Source organism: Olea europaea, unplaced genomic scaffold (assembly GCF_002742605.1).
Source record: "Olea europaea var. sylvestris unplaced genomic scaffold, O_europaea_v1 scaffold1942, whole genome shotgun sequence".
Taxonomy (NCBI): Eukaryota; Viridiplantae; Streptophyta; class Magnoliopsida; order Lamiales; family Oleaceae; genus Olea; species Olea europaea.
Genome location: NW_019237258.1, coordinates 38,642 through 60,982, shown reverse-complemented (window position 1 = coordinate 60,982; position 22,341 = coordinate 38,642). Strand labels below are relative to the sequence as shown.

The window sequence follows — 22,341 nt, the reverse complement described above, 5'->3', positions numbered from 1 at the left end:
GTGCACTACTACAACGTGCATACTACTGGCCTCAAATGCGGGATGACATTGCAACATATGTAAAAACTTGTCTTATTTGTCAGCAAGATAAGGCAGATCATCAGAAAAAGGCGGGCTTGCTGGAGCCCCTTTCCGTTCCATCCCGGCCATTTGAAAGTGTATCGATGGACTACATTATTGGGTTGCCAAAAGTTGAGGATTTTGGCACTATCATTGTCGTGGTGGACCGTCTATCAAAATATGCAACTTTCATTGCAGCGCCTAAGTATGTATCTGCGGAAGAGACAGCTCAACTCTTCTTCAAACATATTGTCAAATACTGGGGGCTGCCTAAGGACATCGTCAGTGATCGAGATCCTCGTTTCACTGGCATATTTTGGACTGAGTTGTTCAAACTTCTTGGTTCAACTTTGAGCATGAGTTCTAGTTTTCACCCACAATCTGACGGACAGACGGAAGCGCTTCAATTCTATGCTAGAAGAATATCTTCGGCACTTTATCTCTACTTCGCAGAAAAACTGGGTAAAACTTTTGGATGCGGCCCAAATTTGCTTCAATGCCCAAAAGAGCTCTTCCACCAATAAGAGTCCTTTTGAGATTGTTACTGGCCAGCAACCGCTACTCCCTCATACAGTGGATATTGAACGAAGTACCAAGTCCCCTCAAGCAAAGAGTTTTTTCTCAAGAGTGGAAACGAAATATTGAAATTGCTCGGAGTTATCTTGAAAAAGCTCAAAAACGGTATAAAAAGGCTGCAGATCTAAAGCGTCGTTTTATTGAATTCAATGTTGGAGATCTGGGAATGGTTAAGCTTCCCGATAGAAATGTTTACAAACCAACAAGAGGGAAGGACTTAAGATTGTCACCAAAATACATTGGACCATTACCCATTGTGAAGAGGATTGGAAGAGTTGCATACAGAGTTGAACTCCCTTCATGGTGTAAAATCCACAAGGTCCTTCATGTTAGTGTGTTGAAGCCATACTTTTCGGATAAGGAGGACGCATCTAGAAATGAGCCAAAGCGACTTGTATTTGAACTGAAGAAAGCTGGAAAGAAGGTTGCTGAAGCTATTCTTGACCATCGAATCACTCAGGCTTCTAGAAAAGATCATCAGGAGTACTTGGTCAAATGGATGGGATGCAGCAGCGAGGAGAATACTTGGGAAAGAGAAAAAGATCTCGGGGCCTTCAAATCATTAATTGAATAGTATCATGCATTGATGGCACCGAGGACGTCGCCAAAACAAATGGGGGAGAATGTCAAGGACCGCAGCTTTACTTAGCCCCTTGACACTATCGCAGCCGCAGTTTGCCCAACTTCGGCCGCACGTTGTAAATATTACTTCAAGTTTGAGTTGTAATTTTCGTTTCATTGTAATAGTTATTTTAATTGTAAAATAGCTCTGATATTGGTAAAAGATTAGTATGATTCCTCGTCTTTTAAACGTCTACTCTCGTCACTTGGGTTTTTGTTCAGAATGCTATTATAGGGGGTATTAGTCATTCAAAAATCTTTCAAGCTCACTGGTGTCCGCCCCCTGCACCAGCATTTGTAATTTTCTGCTTTCATCAATTGTAATGTTCAGTTTTCAGCAATCAATGTTCAATTTACTTTCAATGTATTCAAATTCTCAATTGTAAACTTTCTACAAAATTGCAATCAAATTTTCTTTCGTCCCGACGCGATCGAGAAAAGGCGGAAGGTAGTCTAGCGGAGCAGACTACTGCCGCACGGTGTCCCTTTCTGTGCCAAGAAGAAAGGCACCCCGTGAAACGACGACTTGCCCAAATACTTGGAAAATGAGTTTTCTTTGCATTATGCTGACTATCTGGGGAATGAGAGGAGTACCAGGGGCTTTGATTTTGTTAGAAATCTATTATTTAAATGTGAACTTGATTTTATCAATGTTTGGGATAAAAGATCTGCACTCACTTATAGATTCTTAGTGGATTATTTGGGGGATGTACTTTGTTTTCTGAGTGTTCTTGTACATGTTTTGCTCTGTACTGGTGCAGGTGCGAGTTGTCTCCCCAGACAAGGATTTTTTTCAGATTCTGTCTCCTTCATTGCGTCTATTAAGGATTGCTCCTCGTGGACTCGAGTTAGCGTTTCCCTTTGATTTAATTTAACAGTTTATGTTATGAAATTTGGCACAGTTATAATGGCATTCTTCTCAAGATATCATTGATGGATCTTTGAATGCCTTTGATATTTTCGTCTAAATCCGAAGATGTATGACCATAAATAGTTAAGAATGATTATACCACTTAATTATTGGTGACACTAAATTAGGCGCGTTGATGAAGTCTTTTCAAAGAATGGGACTCAGTGGTAGAACTGATTCCCTTAAAATGCAACAGCAGTAAAAATCAGATATTGGCGAATCTGTGAAATTGATTACTTTGTCCCCCCACCCCAACCCAAAAAAAATCTATATAGGAGCTGTTCACTTGAAAATCAACCAGAAGTGGTATAAGCTACTTGCCTCAATGTTCTTAATGTACACATCCATACTTTTTGTTAAATTGCTAACGAGTTCTCCCAAAATATCTGACTTCATTGTTTGTAGTCCATGCACTGTAATATATCCTGCCGTATATACACATTAGTCCAAACTCCAACATGTTTGAATTTCAAATTTCAATAGAAAATCCTCCTCCCCTCCCACACAAACACATCTTCCATAAAGATCCCCAATGCATGTTCCTATCATTTATATGGGGGTAATATGGCTTTGGTTCTGCTGGTAGTTTGTTTTTCAAGCATTTTCAGACACATGCCTAAGCACAAAGACAGCAATCCTTCCCAGGGTGATAATCACTGAAGCTTAGAGCTGAAGAAAAGTGGAAAAAGCGCAATCCATGAAAGTTCAGGCTTTTTGTGTCAATTTTTTTTCTTCCCCCCAATCTAAACCACTGATTTTGTTTTTGGCTGCTGAGATTGGATTAGTGGATGAAATACATATAAAATACTAATCATAAATTACTTGAGCTCTGATTACCCAGACTCAGAGTGATGCTTGCTGAAATTTACTAAAACTTTTGTGTATGGAGATTTTTCTTACAGCATGTAATATGCACTTTGCTTTTATGAAGAATGGGCCTCACTTTGAACATAAGCCTGAAGAAACTTTTGCATGAACTCTTTTCTCATTTTTTTTTGTTCCTCGTCTTCTCTTTCCAGCTGTTACATTTGTCTTCTCCTTTCTTTCCTCCCATACTTAGGGTGCTATACTATTAGCATCGAGTCTTTGAACTAGAAAAAAATCCAACTTAAATTTCAACACCAAGCATGGTCTTGTATCATGGGTCTGATAATGGAGCCTGAGGAAATTTGTTGTCATATTATGATTACAGGAATCATGAAAATAGAAAAGAAAACAGTTAATGCGCATGTAGAGATAGCATAATAATTTATGCAGGCTGCAAATCGATAAAGAAATGATGTCTTCCATCTTAGTGTACAAGAGAGTATATTACTTGATTACTGGAGGCAGCCATGGCACTTACATTTTGTTATCCGAAATTCTTTACTTGCTGGTAACTGAAGTTGCAAATACATGGCAATTTAGTGTGTTCTTGCATCAGTTAGCATTTGCCAACATAAGTCAACTTTTGCTAGCTAATTCATATTAGCTTATGTTAAAAATGAGTGGTAAATTGAATTTATCTCACCCAGGAGCTGGGAGGAAAGCTGAAACTTTTTTGTCTATAGCAGTTTTTGCCATCTCCAGTAGTCCATATATTTTAGCTTTAGTTGCAAGTGAAATTCTTACCCTGATACCAATCAATTTTAAGATGAAGCTTTTCTAATCAATTATTATTTTTTGGGTCAGAGGAGCTGCGTTAACCGGGTACTTGAGTATAAATGAAATTAATCAAATAAATGACTCAACTTAAATTCACTTTAAGGTTATTTTGTTTATGTCTCTGATCCAATTTGTGGTGCTTGTTATAACTGATTTTTAGTCTTGACACTTCCAGTATTGCTTTTCAGGATGGTCTCCTTTGGCATGGAAGATTTTGCTAAGAAATATGGAACGCTAGAACCTTCTCAGTTTGTTGATGTGATGTCACTTGTGGGAGACAAAGCTGATAATATACCAGGTGCTTTTGTGTGTGTGTGTTTATTTCTAAATTAACTTCTGTAAAGGACAAGTTAATTGGAAAACCATACTTTCATTGTAGCATTTGCCTTAAAGAATAGTATCCTGAAGTTTTTTCACTACATTTTTGTTGTTAAAAGTTATATGCTGTTCTCGGAGTTTGAAATTTAACAAACAGAGAACTTAGTTTCTTCCCGACTTGTGAAATGCAACCATTTTTAAACTGCAAATCGTTCATTTTTCTTGTCCCCTCAATCTTAAATGTTCAGAGAGGCAAGTGCATTTCCTTCTTCTAATTTCTAGCTTATTTGATGGATCCAAATATTCTTTTTGATAGTTGCGACTTATTCTCGATACGGTAATTTGATGAAGCTGGTAAATTTGAATTGAGTGCAGGAGTTGAAGGTATTGGAAATGTCCATGCAGTGCAATTGATTACAAAGTTTGGTATGTACATGTAACTTATCATTTTCTTTGTAACCATGGCAAACTTGACCTACCTAATAGCAACCTTGCAACTTCACAATTGTAAAACAAATTATCAGTGTACATGCCATGAAGGAGAAATAAATGTATTTGAACATTTCCTTGGGAGCTAAATCACAATGATCATCGTAAAGAAATCCGGTAAGCGAAACATTTCCATTCTGTAAGGGATACAATATATCCAAAGGAACTTAAAAGGTTGGAAGATTGGATATGAAAACAAATTAACCAATGGTTAGAAATGTGATTTAGAGGAAATTATGTTTGTGGAATCTACTATCCTCACTCTCTTATCTGGGTGAGGTTTTAAGAAAAAGGATTTTAGACTGGCTTATAATACTAGAAGCTTAATTATCACATTTGGTTCAATGATATTGAAATTTCCAACTAGCTATTCTACTTTTGTAAAGTAAACCGACACGATGAATGAGGCATTTCTCAGTAAATAGAGATAATGTAATATAGGGAACAATGAAGTAGAAATATGTGTTACCAATTCAAACAACTTTCGAGAACCAGATCTTATTCCGAGTACCTACATCCTGCTTTTTGAACTGGATAAAAAATGAATATCCATGACATATAAACTTCGAGAAGCTTCAAACACTCAAACGTTCCCTTTAAAAAGCTCATTCTTGTTGGTTCAAAACCATGTATGGTCCTCACAATCCTGCCCCATAGAAAACCATTCTTCCAAGTCCAATCTCTAGATACATTATACTCTCAAAGCCAAATTTTCATTTGACCTGCTCCCAATACATAATACTTTTTATCCTACTATCCAAGTGTTTAGCAACTGAGCAATTCTTATCGCTAAGGCCCCAGCTGAGAAACAATTGAGTTGTTAGAACTGTTAGGTTTAAACTCTGGATTCCTTCTCCCTCTAAAAACCCTGCCAGTAAATTGGCATTTTGTTTGAATCCATTCATTTATCTATCTCAGTTCCTTACCATCTGTTCATCTCAAGAGACTTTGTTGGTCGACCCATTCCTTCTTTCGATGGATGGACTAAGCACTTGTTAGTTGATGCTCTGATGGAGTTGCAAACAGAGGACATTTGTGCACAGTAGTCAGTAGCAAAGGAGCATGAGTAGGATTGTGCTTTAGTGATAATTATATCTTGGAAATATTATTCGACTTAGACCACCTTATAACCAAAAAGTGGTAGTGACTTCTGTTAAAGAATTTTCCATTTTTTTTTCCTTCCTAAATTATTCTGTAATTTCATCTTCTTGTAACATAATGGAAAATCTCACCAAAAATGTACCCTCTGAATATGCTATAATATGGTCATACGCGCGACATTAAAAAATTCCATAACTATTGTAACTCCAGAAAATAAACAGTTCATGAGACATCTTCATAAAGCCGTCTAGAACATGGTGTTGTATCCTTCCAAGTGTGAAATTGTGGCCTTTGATTTCACTTCTTATGCTTCTATTCATTACTTTGTATTAGCCTTTCACCTTCTGATTTTCTACGTTATTTTACACTACAGTACCTGCTAAATTGTTGCTTGTCCTTTATTGTATGGATAGGTACATTGGAAAACCTGCTGCAGTGTGTTGAACAAGTTGATGAGGAGCGAATCAGGAAGGTTGTTAACTCTTATGGAGAATGTCTTGTTAGTCTACTATTTCTTCTAAAAAATTCTAAAGCAAATTTCTATGAACTGTAAGGGGCCAATCTAGTAAAAAAATTCAAGACTGCAATTATCTATGTCAAGGTACCTCGTATTAGAACAAATGTTTGACTTAATGTAGACAACCTTAGTCATGAATCATGATAGGTCCAAAGTACCAAACCCAACTAGAGAAGCACATTAGCATCTTACATTAGTGTACTGATGAAAGTACGTTCAGAACTACCAATTCACAAGTTCTAAATGAATGGAAAAATTTGCATGAATAGACAAGACTTGAATGAAAACAGAGAGCCAAACCAAACAAGTCTCTCTCACAAACATCATTGATATGCTACATGTGCTGAACACTGAACAACTAACATATCTCTAATTTGGTTATTTAGCTGCTATGAACTAAGGAGAAAATGTAACTGTTGGAACAATGACCCCATTCTTCCTTAATGCAGTGTTATGTCAAGATTAAGTTGAGAGTGCTAAACATCTAATAATACCTTCAGTTAGTTTGGAGTGCTATTGCCGTTATAATTAGGGCTGGATATGGTCCGATTCGGTTCTGTTCTCGTTGGAACTGAAACAACCCAAAATTTTCATGTGTTTAGTAAATGAAACCGTTGGGTCCAAATTTAATTATGGAACTGTTCAGGATCGGTTCCATTCTATTCGGTTCCTAGGTTTTGTATTATAATTAAATTTTTTTAATATCTACAAAGTTATATTAATTTAACTAATGATATGTTTAGTCTTAGCTCTTATAAAATAACGTAGTCTAATTTTATGTGTCTTTTGCGTCTCTCTTTACTGAGTAATTCATAGATTTGCTTGTTAAAATCACAGGAATAGGAAGATAGTGAACTCAAAATAATTAAGACGCGTTGTTGAGTTTCAATACGATTTTTCTAGAACGGTAGAAATAACACTACGGTAGAGTAATAGATTTGTATAAACCTTAAGTCAATTTGATTAAGTTGGCTTTGAACTGAAAATTAGAAATAGTAAATCATATTTTTTTGGGTTTGAACTAAATTAACTAGTTAGCAAATTTATTTAGAAAAAATAAAATAATTTGGTTTATTTAAAAAAATTAGGGAGATTAAGCTCTTATTCGGTTCTTCATCTAGAACCGAACTGAATCCGTCGGTTCTCGGTTCGAATGCTCGTTCAGGTATTTAACTTAAGAATAACCGTTCGATTCGGGAGTTTTGTCCAGCTCTAGTTATAATGGTTTATTATTTGGTTTTTTCACCAAATCAGTACTTTTTATCTAACAGATTTAAATTTTGTCATCTCAGCTGTATTAGCTTAGTATTTTTGTAAATCTGTCCACTCTGCAGGGAGGATCCATTTCTATCTTGTCTGCAGCTGGTCTATCGTGCCGTTCTTGTTATTACAATTCAAAGAATATTCTGTTGATGAGGAAAGTGTATACCACTTTACTCCTTTTAATCCTTTACAGGAAGAGGGAACTCGTGATAGAGATAAATGAAAGTTAAATTATGAGAGTTCTGATAAAACCTTTTATTTCGAGCACTGTGGATTAACGTAGTTGTAGAATACCATTTAGATCTTGACTTTGTAGTATTTCTTTTAGTTTATTCATATTACACATAAATATTAAAGATGTTGTGCATACACAAGTATGAAATGGGTAGAGATTTATTATACCAATGGCCAAAAGACTTTGGGGAAATAATAGGACTATTGTAATGGAGATGAGATACTAATATGCTGTCATTCCCGGTACCCTACTGAGAAGCTGCTTTTGCTTTTAAAGCGCCATCCCAAAAACATTAAAGAAACTAGAAGGAAGATGAATAAAGATTGTTCATAATCTCCATTACAGTAGTTTGTTTGGTATTCTGTACATTTATGCATTTTCATTTAATCCAGTAGTTTTAGTTACTGATGTGAACTTCTTGTAGGCCTTGACGTCAAATGCTGAGCAGGCTCTCCTAAGCAAGAATCTGGTATGTATGTTTGTTTTTATTTATTTGTTTATTTTTGTGCAAGTGTCATATTTTTTACAATGCATGCTACCATATGGGCGGAGAATATATTAGAACTAGTGCGTATGTTAGCATTAGTTATCAATCATTCTTAGAATCTCGTACTCTCAAAGCTAATATATCACGCTTTACTTTATGCAGGCCATGCTACGGTCTGATCTTCCATTCTACATGGTTCCATTTTCCACCGAAGATCTGACTTTTATGAAACCAGAGGTTCGTATGGAATCTGTAAAAGCAGCTGTTTCTGTCAACTATCAGCATGTCACATGAAGTCTTATGTTTCTTGATATTTCCATCGGGGTTCCCATGGCTTCTGGCTGGCTAAGTGAAATTGCCTTTTGGATTATTGTTTTGGCCCAAGGTTTGATACTCGGATGGTTAATGCATTAGAGAAGTTTGTTCAGCCATTCAGTTTGTGGAGTTTATTCAATACACTCTAAAAGTTGTTGGTGATTATTCCATTTGTCCTATGTGATTATTTATTAGAAAGCAGCCAAGGGATTTTCCTTTGTTAATAACAGATTGAGTAAGGACTTAGCATGATGGATCTTGAACCTTGACCTTTACTCATCATGACGCACTACTGATGCATGTAATGGTGAGATCCTACCATACAACAGGTGCTGTGTAGAGCAAATGAAAGAAGGATTTGGGTGCCATTTAGGATCAGTTTTTCATGGACACATAAAACTCTAACCATCACTAGTCTGACTAAACCTAGAATTTGCATGCATCTGCACCTCTGAAGTTTAGAATTAATGGTTGTGTGGCATATGCATTGTACAACCTTGGATTGCTTCTGCTTGAGATGTCTCATTGATTGTAAAAAAATGTGCCCTTAGTGCATCTGTAAAACTCCGTATGACTTCATAACTATTTCTGTATGATGATGTATATATTAAACATGGATGTTATGAACACAGGATAATGGGGAAAAATTCACAAGCCTTTTGACAGCTATCAGTGCTTATGCAGAAGGATTTTCTCCAGATACCATCATTAGAAAGGCTTTTTATTTGTGGAAGAAGCTTGAAAGACAGTGATTCAGATAATTGTTTTCGTGTATCTTGGATGGTGGTTCTGCCAAATTCAGAAATTCAATCGATAAGTCGCACCTGAATTTGCAGAAAATTTTACATGCAGATTCTATCATTGGAAGGTCATTTTATCTGCAGGAAATGATTGAAAGAAAATGGATTGGATATTTGTATTGATAAATTCTCCGAAGAGGGTTTTAGCCAGTTGAAAAATCCAGTGACCCATAAACAAAATTTGTGATTCTCTCTTGTTTTTATCCCCTCGTTTGTAAATTTTACTGTCTGTCAAATTCAATTTAGATGAGTTACTGACATACAAGAGTTCTATATCAATCTTCTTCATTATTAATTTAATCTTCAGCGTGTGTACATGGTCTTGATTTTAAGAGACAAATCATTGATCTATCAAATGTCCGACTAATATGTCCAAAGAAAAATGATTCGGGTCTGGAGCAACTAGTGTTGAACATGCTTTGCAAATGTTGCAAGCTCGAAATACAGCTAACTATTTTCATTTTGATGTTTCTGTAGCATGTATCTTGATTTTCCAAGTGACTTCATAAAAATTCCTCAGGTGCTGCTGATCTCTTTGATCTTCATTATACCTCACTATATATGGTTTCTAATGTAACTTAAGTTGTATATTTGTAAAGTGCAACGTGTATATGCAACGTGTATACGTACCATGTAGGTTGGTTGGTAATAATTGATTCTTCGGTATTATGTGGTTGTCGTGGTTTGCTCTGACAAAATGTCATTAAATTATGGGGTTTTGGTGGTGCTGAGAACTTCAAGTTTTAGTTGATCTTATCTTGTATATTCACAGTTAAACCATTTTTTAAATCTTTTTCAATGGATTTTGCTTGCTTTCTTTTATGTTTTGCTTGTCCTTGGCACCAGACAATTTGTGAAATGAATAGATTGTATTGATGGAGTATCTTCAAAGACCCCCAGAAGGAGAGTGCCATGTTTCAAAATCCCAAGTCGGCTAAACAGATCGACGTGGAGTACATACACTATTCAGTAGCTGTAGAAGTGGGCGCTTCAGTTGATTTCTCAAGCTCTAATGTAGCATTGAATCCGAAAGTATTTCCTGGGGTAAACGACGATTTTAGCTCTTCAGCAGTCTCTGTGGTGTTGATCTTGTTGTCCTTCAGATTCAGATTTTCCTGTGGAATGGATAATCAAACCAACAAATTAGGTTGGTTGAGCAGTTTCAAGTAGATACACACTAAATAGTAATACTATTGACTTGCCTTCTTCACATAATCAGCCAAAGTTGTGCTAACTATCTCCTGAATAACGAAATTGGTTACTCGATCTTCACCAAGAATCCTTAGTAGGAAATCCTTTGTAATACTAATCTGATGATGAAAACTGGTAGAAAGCCTTCACATTAAATTTTCAAAATTCTCATCTACAAGTTCAATCACCCCCTATGAAAGAAAGAAATGTTCAACCATAAGGACAAAATAATAGACGATTTTCTGTTGACCACGCTCACATTGCTTGCTTCTACGAAAAAACTTTGACAGCATTATAGGATCATGATAAGCTTCTCTTATTTTATTTTTGTCTGATATTTTTTGCCATCTAAAAGCAAAAGGTTTTGTACTGCAAAATAGATTAGCTAATGCATAGACAGCATTTTTCTTAGTAATTTGTCAGCAACCCTATTTGCCAAATATGTCCTCCAGCGAGGATGGTTTAATTTTTATTACTAACTAAAGAAGAACATAAAAGATTTAACAAAATAATTGAATAATTGACATAGTTACTGGTTAAATATATCAACTTGAAATGAATTTTCCCAGTTGCTAACCATAAAGAGAGACAAGTGGCATCTTCAAGTATTCCATAAAAGGAGAAGCAGAGCCACGAGCTTGACTAACACAGTCAAGTTCTCACTATTGAAAATCGTGCAAATAATTACCTCCTTTTTGTCTGCGAAAACCAGGAACTGGTGGTGCTGTACGTGCTAAGTTTGCCAAAATCTTATCGAACACCACCTGTGTCTCCTCCCCCGACAAATCCACTCTTACCTGACCGAAGAAAAATGTGATCAAGAGAAATTTTGATAAATTGAATTTCAGACAGATTAATACTAACCAATCCAATGGATAACATTAGATTTAATGGTGAATAACCCAATGTCCAACATGTGGTTCTCCTAACATGAACACATTATGCATTACTGCAGTTTCATTTCCCCACTTCACCCATGCCAAGAAACTTCAGATCCTTGAAAACTGGAAATTGTGCACGCATCATATAGACAACCATATAAGTAAGAACTCAAATAGACTGGAGTTCATCTCTTATTATTCCATGCGAAATATGTGATTAGCCATTTTCTTCTGACAGTGCCAAAGCTTCAAATTACACATCAAGAAAAAATAACAAGCATGTACAGGCTGGTTGAGGTTTAAGTCGTGATATTTCCTATGACATGAAGGTTTGCATGTTTCTTATCAGAAAAGAATAAAAAGACATGAAGGTTTACTACGAATATACATCATAAGTTTATTGTAAATTTGCAACCCAAATACACAACATGTAGAATGCATATTGAAAAACAACAATTACATAGGCAAAACTGAACTATAGTAGGTAGTACTGGTATCAAGGCAAGCTCACTTGTATTTTATCGTCATCTTCAGACTCCACAACTATCTCTGCACTTTTAATGCTTACTGCATTTTCCTTCGGATCTGTAATTGATGCCTCTAAACCTGCATCAGCACCTAAAGATTTACTTTCTAACGAAGAATAGATCCAGATATCATTTCTGTCAATGCAGTTAGGTTGTTGATATCACCTGAGCCAACAGCAGACGCTGGCTTTACTAACGATCTCTGACCAACCTTGGAAGAGCTACTGAAAATTAATGGACTTAATTCAGTTATAGAGAATCAGTCATTCAACATTAGATGCATTAGTGAAATAAGTCTAAGAAGTCCAATAAAAATAGAACAAATTAATTGCCTGGCTAAATAGAGCCATAAAAGAAGCAAAAGTAGGAGGAAATACAAAGACAATAATCATAAAGCATTATTATGCAAAGAAAATTAGTAAGTATCACCTGAAGGAAGTGATGATGTAATCAAACTTCAGATTTTATAGAAGGTTTTCAAGCAATGCAACAGAAAAGACTTCATTTCTGATGTGTTCGAATGAAATAGTATACAACTATTCATCTAAGAGTAAAATATGTGGTCAAGCAAGGAATATCAAATTAGTGCAAATTTCAACTTTATTTTTTATATGAAATAACATTTATCGCCAGTATAAACTACGTCAATGGTCACGCTGTTGTGGAATGACCAAGGGAGTTGCAGTGCTAATATCCTGCTACAAGTGCTGGTTTGGGTAATGCTGCAATGGAAACATGTTACAGTAGTAGAATATTATTGCTTCCGCATCATCCGATATTAAACTTTGACTAGTTCTGGTACTAAATCTATTTAGCTCTAGTATGAAAATGTGCGTGTGCGTCTGTTGTGTTTGTGTGGGGGCTGGGGATGGGGATGGGAATGGGAATTTTACATTGCCAATTCTATTATTTCTACGGCATCGTTGAACATTACAGCTTCAGCTATATATATATATATATATATATCCTTCAGACATAGTTATAGTCGATTGTAAGCATTGAATTTGAGCACCAGTAGCCATTACCACAAAATATTGCACAATCTGGGCAATTAAAGATCCTACCAAATTTTTCTGTCAATAAACAAAAAGTAAAAAAATAAATGAAAATGCTCCTAATTCATGACCATTTCTTGAGCCACTTTATCGTGAAAACTAAAAGAAATTATTACCTCGAGCAAGTAATTATTGTCCTAGAATAAATTTTGACTTGCGCTGCAACACCACCGGTTTTGAGATACTTGGGAAGACTCCTGACAGCAACATGCTGTGGCAATGAGAACATAAAATGAACTGAAAACACACAAGAAAGCACTGAAGAGTCTTGTCACCAAGGCAAAACAAAAGCCTAGAAACAGTCAACTCTATCTTGACCACTTATAATGAGGGCGTAGATATCAAATGGAACGCCTTTTTATTTTTTAACTTTTTAAAATTAAATAACTGAATTCAAATTTCTGATTGTAATCCTATTAGAACTTCCCAATTTTCACACATCCATTCTTCTGAAATAAGCGTGCTTTTGATTCCTAACCGAAAGAACACATCACACTGGCATAAAGTGACATTATTTTTCTTTTTATAACATTCATCTTTCCGTTCTCATACTGCATCCCGAAAAATTTTAAAGAAAAACATAATAAAAAATAAAAAATAAAAAACTACTTCACATAACCACACATTCTACAGACGTAACACCCGAGCTTCTACAAATACATTAACAGCACGAATATTCATACAGTTGCAGACAAATATTTTACAGTAGTTGAAGCAATTATTGATATACCCAGAGCAAAACGATTAATACATCTTTGTTCGATTTGTTGGAATATGATTATAATGAAAGGAAAAATAGTCAACAACGAGTAGCGTTCTTACATTCGAGTCGTGAATGAGGTGACGAAATGGTGATGAAAGCGTCGCTGTTGCCATAGTATTTTTGTTGAGTCGGACCGTCGGAGAAACCAAATGGCAGAGAGGTGGCCGTGGGAGATATAGTTAATCTGTATACGTGGAAATTAAATGCACTTCGGTCATCCAATTTTTTTGAGGCAGAATTGCATTTGGGTCACCCGTCTTGAATTTGGTACACTCAATTGTTCTACTTTGATTTGCTATCAAATATGCAGTTTGTTTGGGAGTGATTTTTTGGCAAAAAAAATTGATTTTTTGATCGTTATTTTACTATTTTAGACATTATATTTGACTTTTTCTCTCACAGATGAACCCACTTTTCTCGTAACCGTAAAAAAATCAATTCTCATTTGCAACAATTGAGCAAACAAGTGACACATCGTCACCCCGTCGCACGTCCCTCCACGAGGTAGCAATTTTTTTGCTTTGAAACCACATATTGACCCTATTAAGAAGGGCATCTCCGCCTTGTTTGAATCGGGGCATCGCAAGGATCGAGTTTTATGATTCAAATTGTCATTCATAATGGTTCATTGTCTCATCAATTTAACTAATGTAATAAACTGATATGCAAAAAATGATAAAACATTTGTCTAAGTCACACAATAATAAATAATATCTATCTTTAAAAAAAAAAATGCTTCTAAATAAGTATGAATATTTTTATACGCCATCCATCCATCCATCCATCCATTAGTTGTAATATTCCAGTGAACATATTAATTAAACTAACGATAAGTGATTGATTGCTCCAAATTATAAATGAATGACCAAAATTTCTAATGGAAATGAAAGTATAGACTGTAATAGTTTATTAAAAACTTGGAATAATATTGTTAGCAGTTGAGGGACAAATGATGAAATCTCATTAACAAATGTTCCTTGATGCTACCTCACCATATCCTCTGCAATTTTTCTTGTTTCGTTTTCTGATTATAGGGAAAATGACATCACCATATCCTTTGGCAATCTTGTTTCTTGTTTCTTGGAGATGAGAGATTAGGGAATAGTTTTCTTCTTTAGGCGCAAACTTGGCATCTTGGAGAGACATATATTTATCAATTGATACAAATCCTAACCCAAAATTTCTAGGGTGCGAAAAACTCGTTATTGATGTATAATTTTTCCTTAATTAAAGTTATCGTGAAAGTCTTTTTTTTTTTTTTTTTCTAATTATTATTTTTGTGCTTTTGTCTTAACACATTGGCACATCCTTTGCAATCATTGAGAATTTAGCATTTGATTATGTAATATTGACAAACACATTAAAAATAAGAATTAAACTAGTAGTACATTCTTTTTGTATAGTTAATTTGATATCCATCCCGTAATGTGTCAAAATTGTGGGCATGATTTGACTAAGTGTTAGAGCCCGTTTGGCATGACTTTTGAAAAGTCAATTTGAAACTATTTGGCTAATTTTGTTAAACTACTTTTGGTGGTTAGAAGAGTTTTTAGAGGAAGTTGATTCAAAATAAAAAAATAAAAAGTCTTTAAATGTTAGTTTTCAAACAAAAATTAAAATAGCTTCATCCAAAAACTCTTTTACAAGAAGCAAAAGTTATGTCAAACGGCCCCTTAATCAATTCAATGTCAATAATTTTGACACATCATGAATATCAAACTTAATCTACAAAATGAATGTGCATGTACCAGCTTTCAATAAATAATTATTGGCACAATATTCCATCATATGCAAAAACTGAGAATTCAATATTCGGTATTAACATTCACATTTGCCGGCCAGAAGTCCAATAAAATAAGCAAATGTAAACACATAGTTAAAGTATGTGTGTGTATTTTTTTTTTTTTTTTTTTAAAGATTACCTTAAATTGACTTCTATCTACTTCTATTAGTTTTTCTTGATTACTTTCATCCTCTTCTAACATGTAATTTTTATATAGAGTGATGTTGCATGTCTTTTGATGGTGGACGTTGATTTAAACGAAGGAACACGATGCGTAATGTCAGTGGTTAACAGTGAAGTCATCAATTAATGTGCATGTAGATGCCTTTGCAACATGCTTCAAGAGCATTGTTCTAGCATGGAATCGTTCGAAATGTCTTGTCACACCAGGAAAATAATAAATACTAACCATGTTTGTTAGAGTTTGGGTTCCACAAAGCACATGGTTGGGTTTATGTCTAGACTTTGTGATTGGACAAGATATTTTATCTCATTTTCAAAATGAAACATCAAGGTAGTGTTTTGAGGCAAAACCAAAATATGTGAGCATATACAATGAACTTAAAAAAAAACACACACACACATGTGGGACTCTTGGAGGTAAGAAATTTATCATATTCGATTTTATAAAGACAATGAGATTGTCAATACTAATAATTCCAATTTCCTTCTTAAGTTGATAAGAGTGAACATTTTCCTCCGCGTTCATTTCGGCCAATCAACATTACTTCAATAGTGGTCCATTGCATATTTATTTAAGCTTAGAAATTAACTTATAAGTATGTTTATATATGAATAAACAAAAATAAGTTCTCAAAAAATATATTTTTCTCTTGATTAATGTTGAACAAGTTAATAATTTAAAAATAACCCTTTTCATTCTCAAAATAGATCTAGACTCGCATGTCCATCTTTGTATTAAACCTGACGTGGCTCGCATAGATTCAACAACCAGCAGGCCGGAGCACCCCAATATAAGATTGAAAGGAGTAATTTGGAGTTCAACTACACTTGAGTCCTACTTGAGCTCACCAAACCTTGGTTCATCTTGTGTAGTAGTGATTGTGGACTCGTACAAAGATATTGAATAAATGGTTTATGTATTGGACTAAATCCTATCTTTCATAGTATGCATTTCCATTAGTGTTGCAATTGATTCAATAAGCTATTGTTTGGTACGCAAAGAACTGCTTCTGGTCCCAAAAATTGAGTGCTTGCTTGACATCCATTAATTTATTTTATGGTTAGCCGCACGATCATTTTCAACTAGATATTTACATTATAAAATATTCTACACGTATATCAAAAACTTTTCCCTACATTTTAACTACACATTCTTCTAAAAATACTATTCAAAGCTCATTTTTCCCCAATTAATGAGAATTGAACAGACTCTGAATTTACTTGTATTAACTTTTCGATTGCTCAACGACCTATATCACCAGTATAAATAGAAATAGAAATAATTTCAAACTTGGCTAGATATAAAATTCACTTAAAATTAAGTTTAACTTAATGTTGACTTAACCATTGCCATACATGACAAGTCGTGTAAGAGATAAGAAGTTTGTATAGGAATAATTTGTTCTCGATTACGCGTAGCCACAATACTTGACTAGTAATGATTACACATATTAGGAAATTGTACTAGCAGCCTTATGCGTCCCTTTTGAGGTTGAGTGATGATTGGAGTACAGATTAAGCGTTGACAGAAGTTTTACCAACAACTCACATGGGAGGTGGGGGGAAGATGGGTGGGTTAATTTTTTAACATTATATATTCAAGTGGGACCCATACCTTTATGAGAGTATGTACACATTCTGTAAAAAAAAATTCTGTACACCAATCTTAATTGTTTGAGGTTTCGACAATTGATGAGTTTTCATATATTATTTTTGAGGATGTCAAAGAAGTAAATTAGGCTAATAATATTTGCAATTTGATTTTCAGTTGAAGTACATTTTCGAATTTAATTTTTATTAGCACTATACAAAATCACTTGGTTTGATCGATTCTAATTGTTCACAATTAATAACTTAGATCTGGAACCCTTTCATATTGTATTTGACCAGGACAATTAATTAATGACACTGACAAGACCATAATTTCCAATTCTTTCCTAACTATTTCCTATCCCCGTTTTCTACGGCGTTAATTATTTCTGCCAAACATCATAGAAAAAATTACTAGTTCTCCAAAAATGCTCTTGTCTAGTTCATTTTTTTATTGATTTAATTCTAACCAGCAGGAAAGCGAAATATACTACTTTAAAGGAAGAAATGAGAATTTTAACCCAACTAGAAGACCCTGAGTAGATGAGAAAAGAGCCTTTTTTCTATAATGTTACGAGACCTCGTCAAACCTTCTGGCACTTGTGCTTTTGTACAAGCAGAAAAATTCTTTCAACTTTCTTATTTATTCATATGTAAACTTTTAAGTTACTATTTTAAGCCTATTCACACATGAAATATGATATCAACATTTGGTATTCTGGTTGATCTTTATTTTATTTTATTTTTGGCATTCTTTAACTGGATGCTGCCAGTGAATTCTGTGAAAATTCTCTACACATTGCATAATTCTGCAACTCCCAATCACAATAGGGTCAATAATTTAGTTAAATGAACATTAATATTATACCGTTCTATAGACTAGACCATTAATCATGTTGCTAAGTCAAGTATTGATCATGACTGTACGAGAGATGAAGGTATGACTAAGTTGTCATGATTTTTGACTCATATGAACTCATTGTTGCACTTATCACGAAACTGTGGTAGCAGCCTTGATTTTAATCAATAAGTTTATCAAATTTTGTGGAAAAGTCTATCCCTCTCCCCTATATAAACCCTAAATTCCCCTACACTGAAACTCACAACTTGAGAAATTACTACATTTAATTTGGTAACAAAATGAAAACTTTGGTATTGGTTTTATTGAGTCTCTCATCCCTTATGGGTGCATGGGCTCAAGGAGGAGTGGATTCGATTATAAGCAAATCCCTTTTCGATGAAATGTTGAAGCATCGCAATGATGGAAATTGCCCTGCAAATGGTTTTTACACTTATGAAGCTTTCATAGCTGCTGCTAACTCCTTTGGAGCTTTCGGAACCACAGGCGATACTGATACTCGAAAACGAGAAATTGCTGCCTTCTTGGCTCAAACTTCTCATGAAACTACAGGTTATATATTTAAATCCTGCATATGCATGCATGTTTTATAAGCGGACTAGACATATCCAGTCATCTCTGAACATTGTAATAAGCGTACCCTTCGTGTTCGAAACAATATTTTATTAATTTGATCTTGGAATTACTAGGCGGATGGGCTTCTGCACCAGATGGTCCATATTCATGGGGATATTGCTACAAGCAAGAACAAGGCAATCCACCGGATTATTGTGTTGCAAGCCAGGAATGGCCATGTGCTCCTGGTAAAAAATACTTCGGTCGAGGGCCCATCCAGATTTCCTAGTAAGTATCATGTACAACACAAATATGTTTATCATTCAGTACTAGAAAACCACTCGACAAGATCTATACAATGTTGTTCAATACTGCTTATCGAACATGTCATAATTCTTTTAGTATCGATCAGCTGAAAATAAAGGGCTCGTCTGTACTCCAAATAACTAGCACCCTTAATTTCTTGAATTGCAGCAATTACAACTATGGTCCAGCAGGTAAAGCAATAGGGTCTGATCTGCTAAACGATCCAGATGCAGTTGCAAATGACCCAACTATTTCATTCAAAACTGCATTCTGGTTTTGGATGACACCACAAGCGCCAAAGCCCTCGTGCCACGATGCAATGAGTGGGGTATGGAAACCCTCGGCCGCAGACACAGCCGCTGGACGGGTGCCTGGTTATGGTGTCGTTACCAACATCATCAATGGTGGAATTGAATGCGGTAAAGGTTCGAACCCACAAATGGAAGACAGGATTGGCTTCTACAAGAGATACTGTGACTTACTTGGAGTTGGCTATGGCCCTAATTTGGATTGTAACAACCAAAAGTCCTTTGCTTAAGAAGTTGTGTTACTCTTTTGTATTTCATCTATGTGATGCATCAATAAAGCTTAATAATAAAATGGAGCTCTTAGCTCTATGTAATAAAACATGAATAAAGTTTAACCTTTATGATTATTAATTGGACTAAATTAAAAAATTTAATTTTTTAAAAAAAAAAAAAAAAAATAAACGGGTCAGGTGGGGTGGGCGCTACCCGTACCCCCCTTGGGGCGAGAATTCCTGACCCGCCTACTCATTTAAGCGGGTAATCCCCGTCTTGTTTAGAGCGGGTACCCATGGTATCGAGTTTGTTGGGTATTTTTGTCATTCGTAGTCTATGTAACAACAGTTTTCACTAGTTTTTAGACTTGTTTATGTTTAGTTTTTGTGTTTAGGGTATTTCTTTTATTGGCTGTTGGGCTTGTTATTGTGCCCCGAAAACCATTTATTTGGTTTACTTTAACCTTTTTAAGAATAAATTGTTGAGTTAGGCCAAGGACGATGGTGTAGTTTCAACATAGTTGGAATGTCCCAATGCATAGTCTTACCATTAACTACATTATACCCAAAAAAAAAAAAAAATTATGGGGGAATTTATAAATGTACGTAGAGATGTGTGCGTGACAACTTCTTCCTTACCATTTCTGATTTTCCATGCTTGTTGTGGTACACTTATCTAGGTTATTAAATTAGGATATTTTATATTACTTTTGATGAATTATAGCCTAATCTGGCATATTTATCATTTGTTAGGTAAAAGTAAAACTAAGTGATTGAAGTGAAATTGGAAGAAATTCAAAGTTTGAGGACTAAATTGTAAATATTCAATAGTTGATTCGGACCACAAAACAATAATTGAATACTTCTAGGAGTCAATTGGGTGTTATTAAAAGTCAAAAAGGTGAAATGTAGTCAAAATATTTTCAAAAATCAATTCCAACTACACGGATTCTTATCAATTTTTTACCTACAGATAATTATTAACAGATTGTATCCATTGCTAAAAATAATAAATTTCCAACTATGAAAATCACTAATGAAATTTCCATTGGCGAAGGTTGTAGATCTTTACCAATGAATATTTTGTGTCTAATGTTGTTATTTAATACGTGTACCATTTACCAATGGCATTTTAGTAAGCGATGAATTCAATTTTTCTTCTTCTTTTTATTTTTTATTTTTTTAATTCATGAAAAATGTGTCTTATCACAGTCCTATTAATTATGTTTATAAATTTCACATTCATAAACAATATCTTTTTGTAAGTCAATCATAAACAATTTCACTGGCCTATTGATTATGTTAATGAAGACCTATTCTTCGGCCATATGGTTCAATTTTTGTAATTAGTTAATTGGGTTATGGTGAGAGTAATATTGCACTTTGTAACGATTGCAGTAACTTCTATTTCTATTAGAGTCTTGTCACTGTTTGACTAAGTAACGACGTTTTTTAAAACTTAAAATACTACACCTTTGTTCCGTTGTCCTTAAACATGCATATAATTAATATTTCACTGTAATATGAATTATATTTTTCATGTGCTTGCCAAGTTTATCGAAGTAGAATTGGTTTTACTCGAGAAATATTTTTATAATTTGGAGAAATTCGTCAGGATATGCATGTCAATTAATTTCTTTGCTTCGTAGAAAAAAAATCACAAGCAAAATTATGATGAAATCGTTAATCGTGGACATTTTTTTACATCAATTTAATTTTAAAACCAACTTTGTCAACGTTCATTTTTTATAGAAATAATTTAGCAATTAGTTGAAACAACAATTCCCTATTTGATTTTTTGTATGTATTCAAATAAGTGATTAAGATTATTGGGTCAATTTTGCATAACACGGTCCTTGTGAGAATGATAATTCAAATTCTTTAAATTCACTTTACTAACACTTGTAATGAATTGTGTTTCATGATAACTGTGTTTTTGCACACTTATTTACATTACAAACATGACTTAAATACAAGTAAAATGATTGAATTGTTACTTAACTTTGTCAAATTCATGCAATGTAGGAAATTCTATGGAAACAGTGGAATTCAGGAGAAAAGAGCCGAAAAAGGACCAAATTGGAGCAAAATGAAAATTTAGGGACCAGATTGCAATTATTTGAAAGTTAACCCGATGAGCACATCAAGCAATTGATCAAGCCAAGCACCAATTGGAAGTTATAAGGGAACATTGGAGCAACTAGGAACAAAAGAGGAGGTCAAGGAGTGAAGGAATGAAACTTGAGGACCAAAATGACTCAAACTAGAAGTTAGCTCTACTATGCGGTCGCGAGTGAACCTCCAGGGATTAAAAACGCCATTTTTCTTAAGCCTATGCGGTCGCATGGGTATAATTTTTTCCCGAATTTTGTAGTTTCCTTATATGATTGCAACTCCTTTGGTAACCTAATTTGGACGGGTTTAAATAGCAACAAGACATCCAGAAGCCGCACGAACGACTTGGGAGCCAAAAACATTCATCTTGGAGTGGATTTGAAAGCAAGAACAAGAATTGATGCAAGATTTAGAAGATTTATTCAAGTTTTGATAATCCGGTGATGTATTTTATTTATACTTTGTTAGATTTCGTTATTTTTATCATGATAGGCTAGATTTTTGCAACTAGGTGATCGATGAACCATGTAATTATTATTAAACTTGCTATTTCATGATTTTAAATTATTAGTTCGATGGGATATTTGAATGGATTATATTGGTTTATTTATTTCCACAATTAATGTGCACTTGATTTGTGTGAATTTGGTGGTTTAATTCTGAATTTGAGAAAATTA

General features: G+C 34.6%; 3 protein-coding genes across 12 annotated transcripts in view; 2 read left to right on the top strand and 1 right to left on the bottom strand.

Moving 5' to 3' along the window:
- The window catches only part of LOC111379184 (5'-3' exonuclease-like), a 25,035-nt gene extending 15,388 nt beyond the window's left edge, over window positions 1-9,647 (top strand). For 6 of the 8 annotated variants that reach the window (XM_023002529.1, XM_023002523.1, XM_023002531.1 and 3 more), the window contains 7 exons: window positions 2,019-2,104; window positions 4,000-4,109; window positions 4,505-4,555; window positions 6,133-6,218; window positions 8,159-8,203; window positions 8,384-8,458; window positions 9,169-9,647. In XM_023002529.1, coding sequence (XP_022858297.1) covers window positions 2,019-2,104; window positions 4,000-4,109; window positions 4,505-4,555; window positions 6,133-6,218; window positions 8,159-8,203; window positions 8,384-8,458; window positions 9,169-9,288 — 573 coding nt within the window. In that variant the 3' untranslated portion in view covers window positions 9,289-9,647. The other 2 variants (XM_023002528.1, XM_023002530.1) reach the window with 2 other exon arrangements.
- A 995-nt stretch (window positions 9,648-10,642) lies between these two features.
- On the bottom strand, window positions 10,643-14,032 carry LOC111379189. 3 transcript variants are annotated; one of them, XM_023002537.1, is made up of 5 exons: window positions 13,813-14,032; window positions 13,107-13,187; window positions 12,101-12,159; window positions 11,920-12,026; window positions 10,643-11,324 (listed from the first exon to the last, which is right to left on the bottom strand). In XM_023002537.1, coding segments are annotated over exons 1-5 (384 nt in total). In that variant the 5' UTR covers window positions 13,815-14,032; the 3' UTR covers window positions 10,643-11,189. The 3 variants fall into 3 exon arrangements, with proteins under 3 accessions (XP_022858305.1, XP_022858303.1, XP_022858304.1); XM_023002535.1 differs by having other exon boundaries at window positions 13,107-13,201; window positions 13,813-14,029; XM_023002536.1 differs by having other exon boundaries at window positions 10,647-11,324; window positions 11,920-12,014; window positions 13,107-13,201; window positions 13,813-14,027.
- A 4,281-nt stretch (window positions 14,033-18,313) lies between these two features.
- On the top strand, window positions 18,314-19,688 carry LOC111379188 (basic endochitinase-like). The gene is made up of 3 exons (XM_023002534.1): window positions 18,314-18,720; window positions 18,858-19,011; window positions 19,198-19,688. Exons 1-3 carry the CDS (start codon window positions 18,450-18,452, stop codon window positions 19,565-19,567), a joined length of 795 nt encoding a protein of 264 aa, XP_022858302.1. The 5' UTR covers window positions 18,314-18,449; the 3' UTR covers window positions 19,568-19,688.
- The last annotated feature ends 2,653 nt before the right edge of the window (window positions 19,689-22,341 follow it).

Coding starts and splice junctions, on each gene's coding strand:
- LOC111379189 (XM_023002535.1), bottom strand. CDS start 13,866: ATGGCAACAGCGACGCTTTCATCACCATTTCGTCACCTCATTCACGAC. Junction 12,027..12,100: donor AGCGTCTGCTGTTGGCTCAG/GTGATATCAACA, acceptor GTAAATCTTTAG/GTGCTGATGCAGGTTTAGAG. Junction 11,325..11,919: donor AAGATGACGATAAAATACAA/GTGAGCTTGCCT, acceptor TTCTTCGGTCAG/GTAAGAGTGGATTTGTCGGG.
- LOC111379188 (XM_023002534.1), top strand. CDS start 18,450: ATGAAAACTTTGGTATTGGTTTTATTGAGTCTCTCATCCCTTATGGGT. Junction 18,721..18,857: donor AACTTCTCATGAAACTACAG/GTTATATATTTA, acceptor TGGAATTACTAG/GCGGATGGGCTTCTGCACCA. Junction 19,012..19,197: donor GGGCCCATCCAGATTTCCTA/GTAAGTATCATG, acceptor CTTGAATTGCAG/CAATTACAACTATGGTCCAG.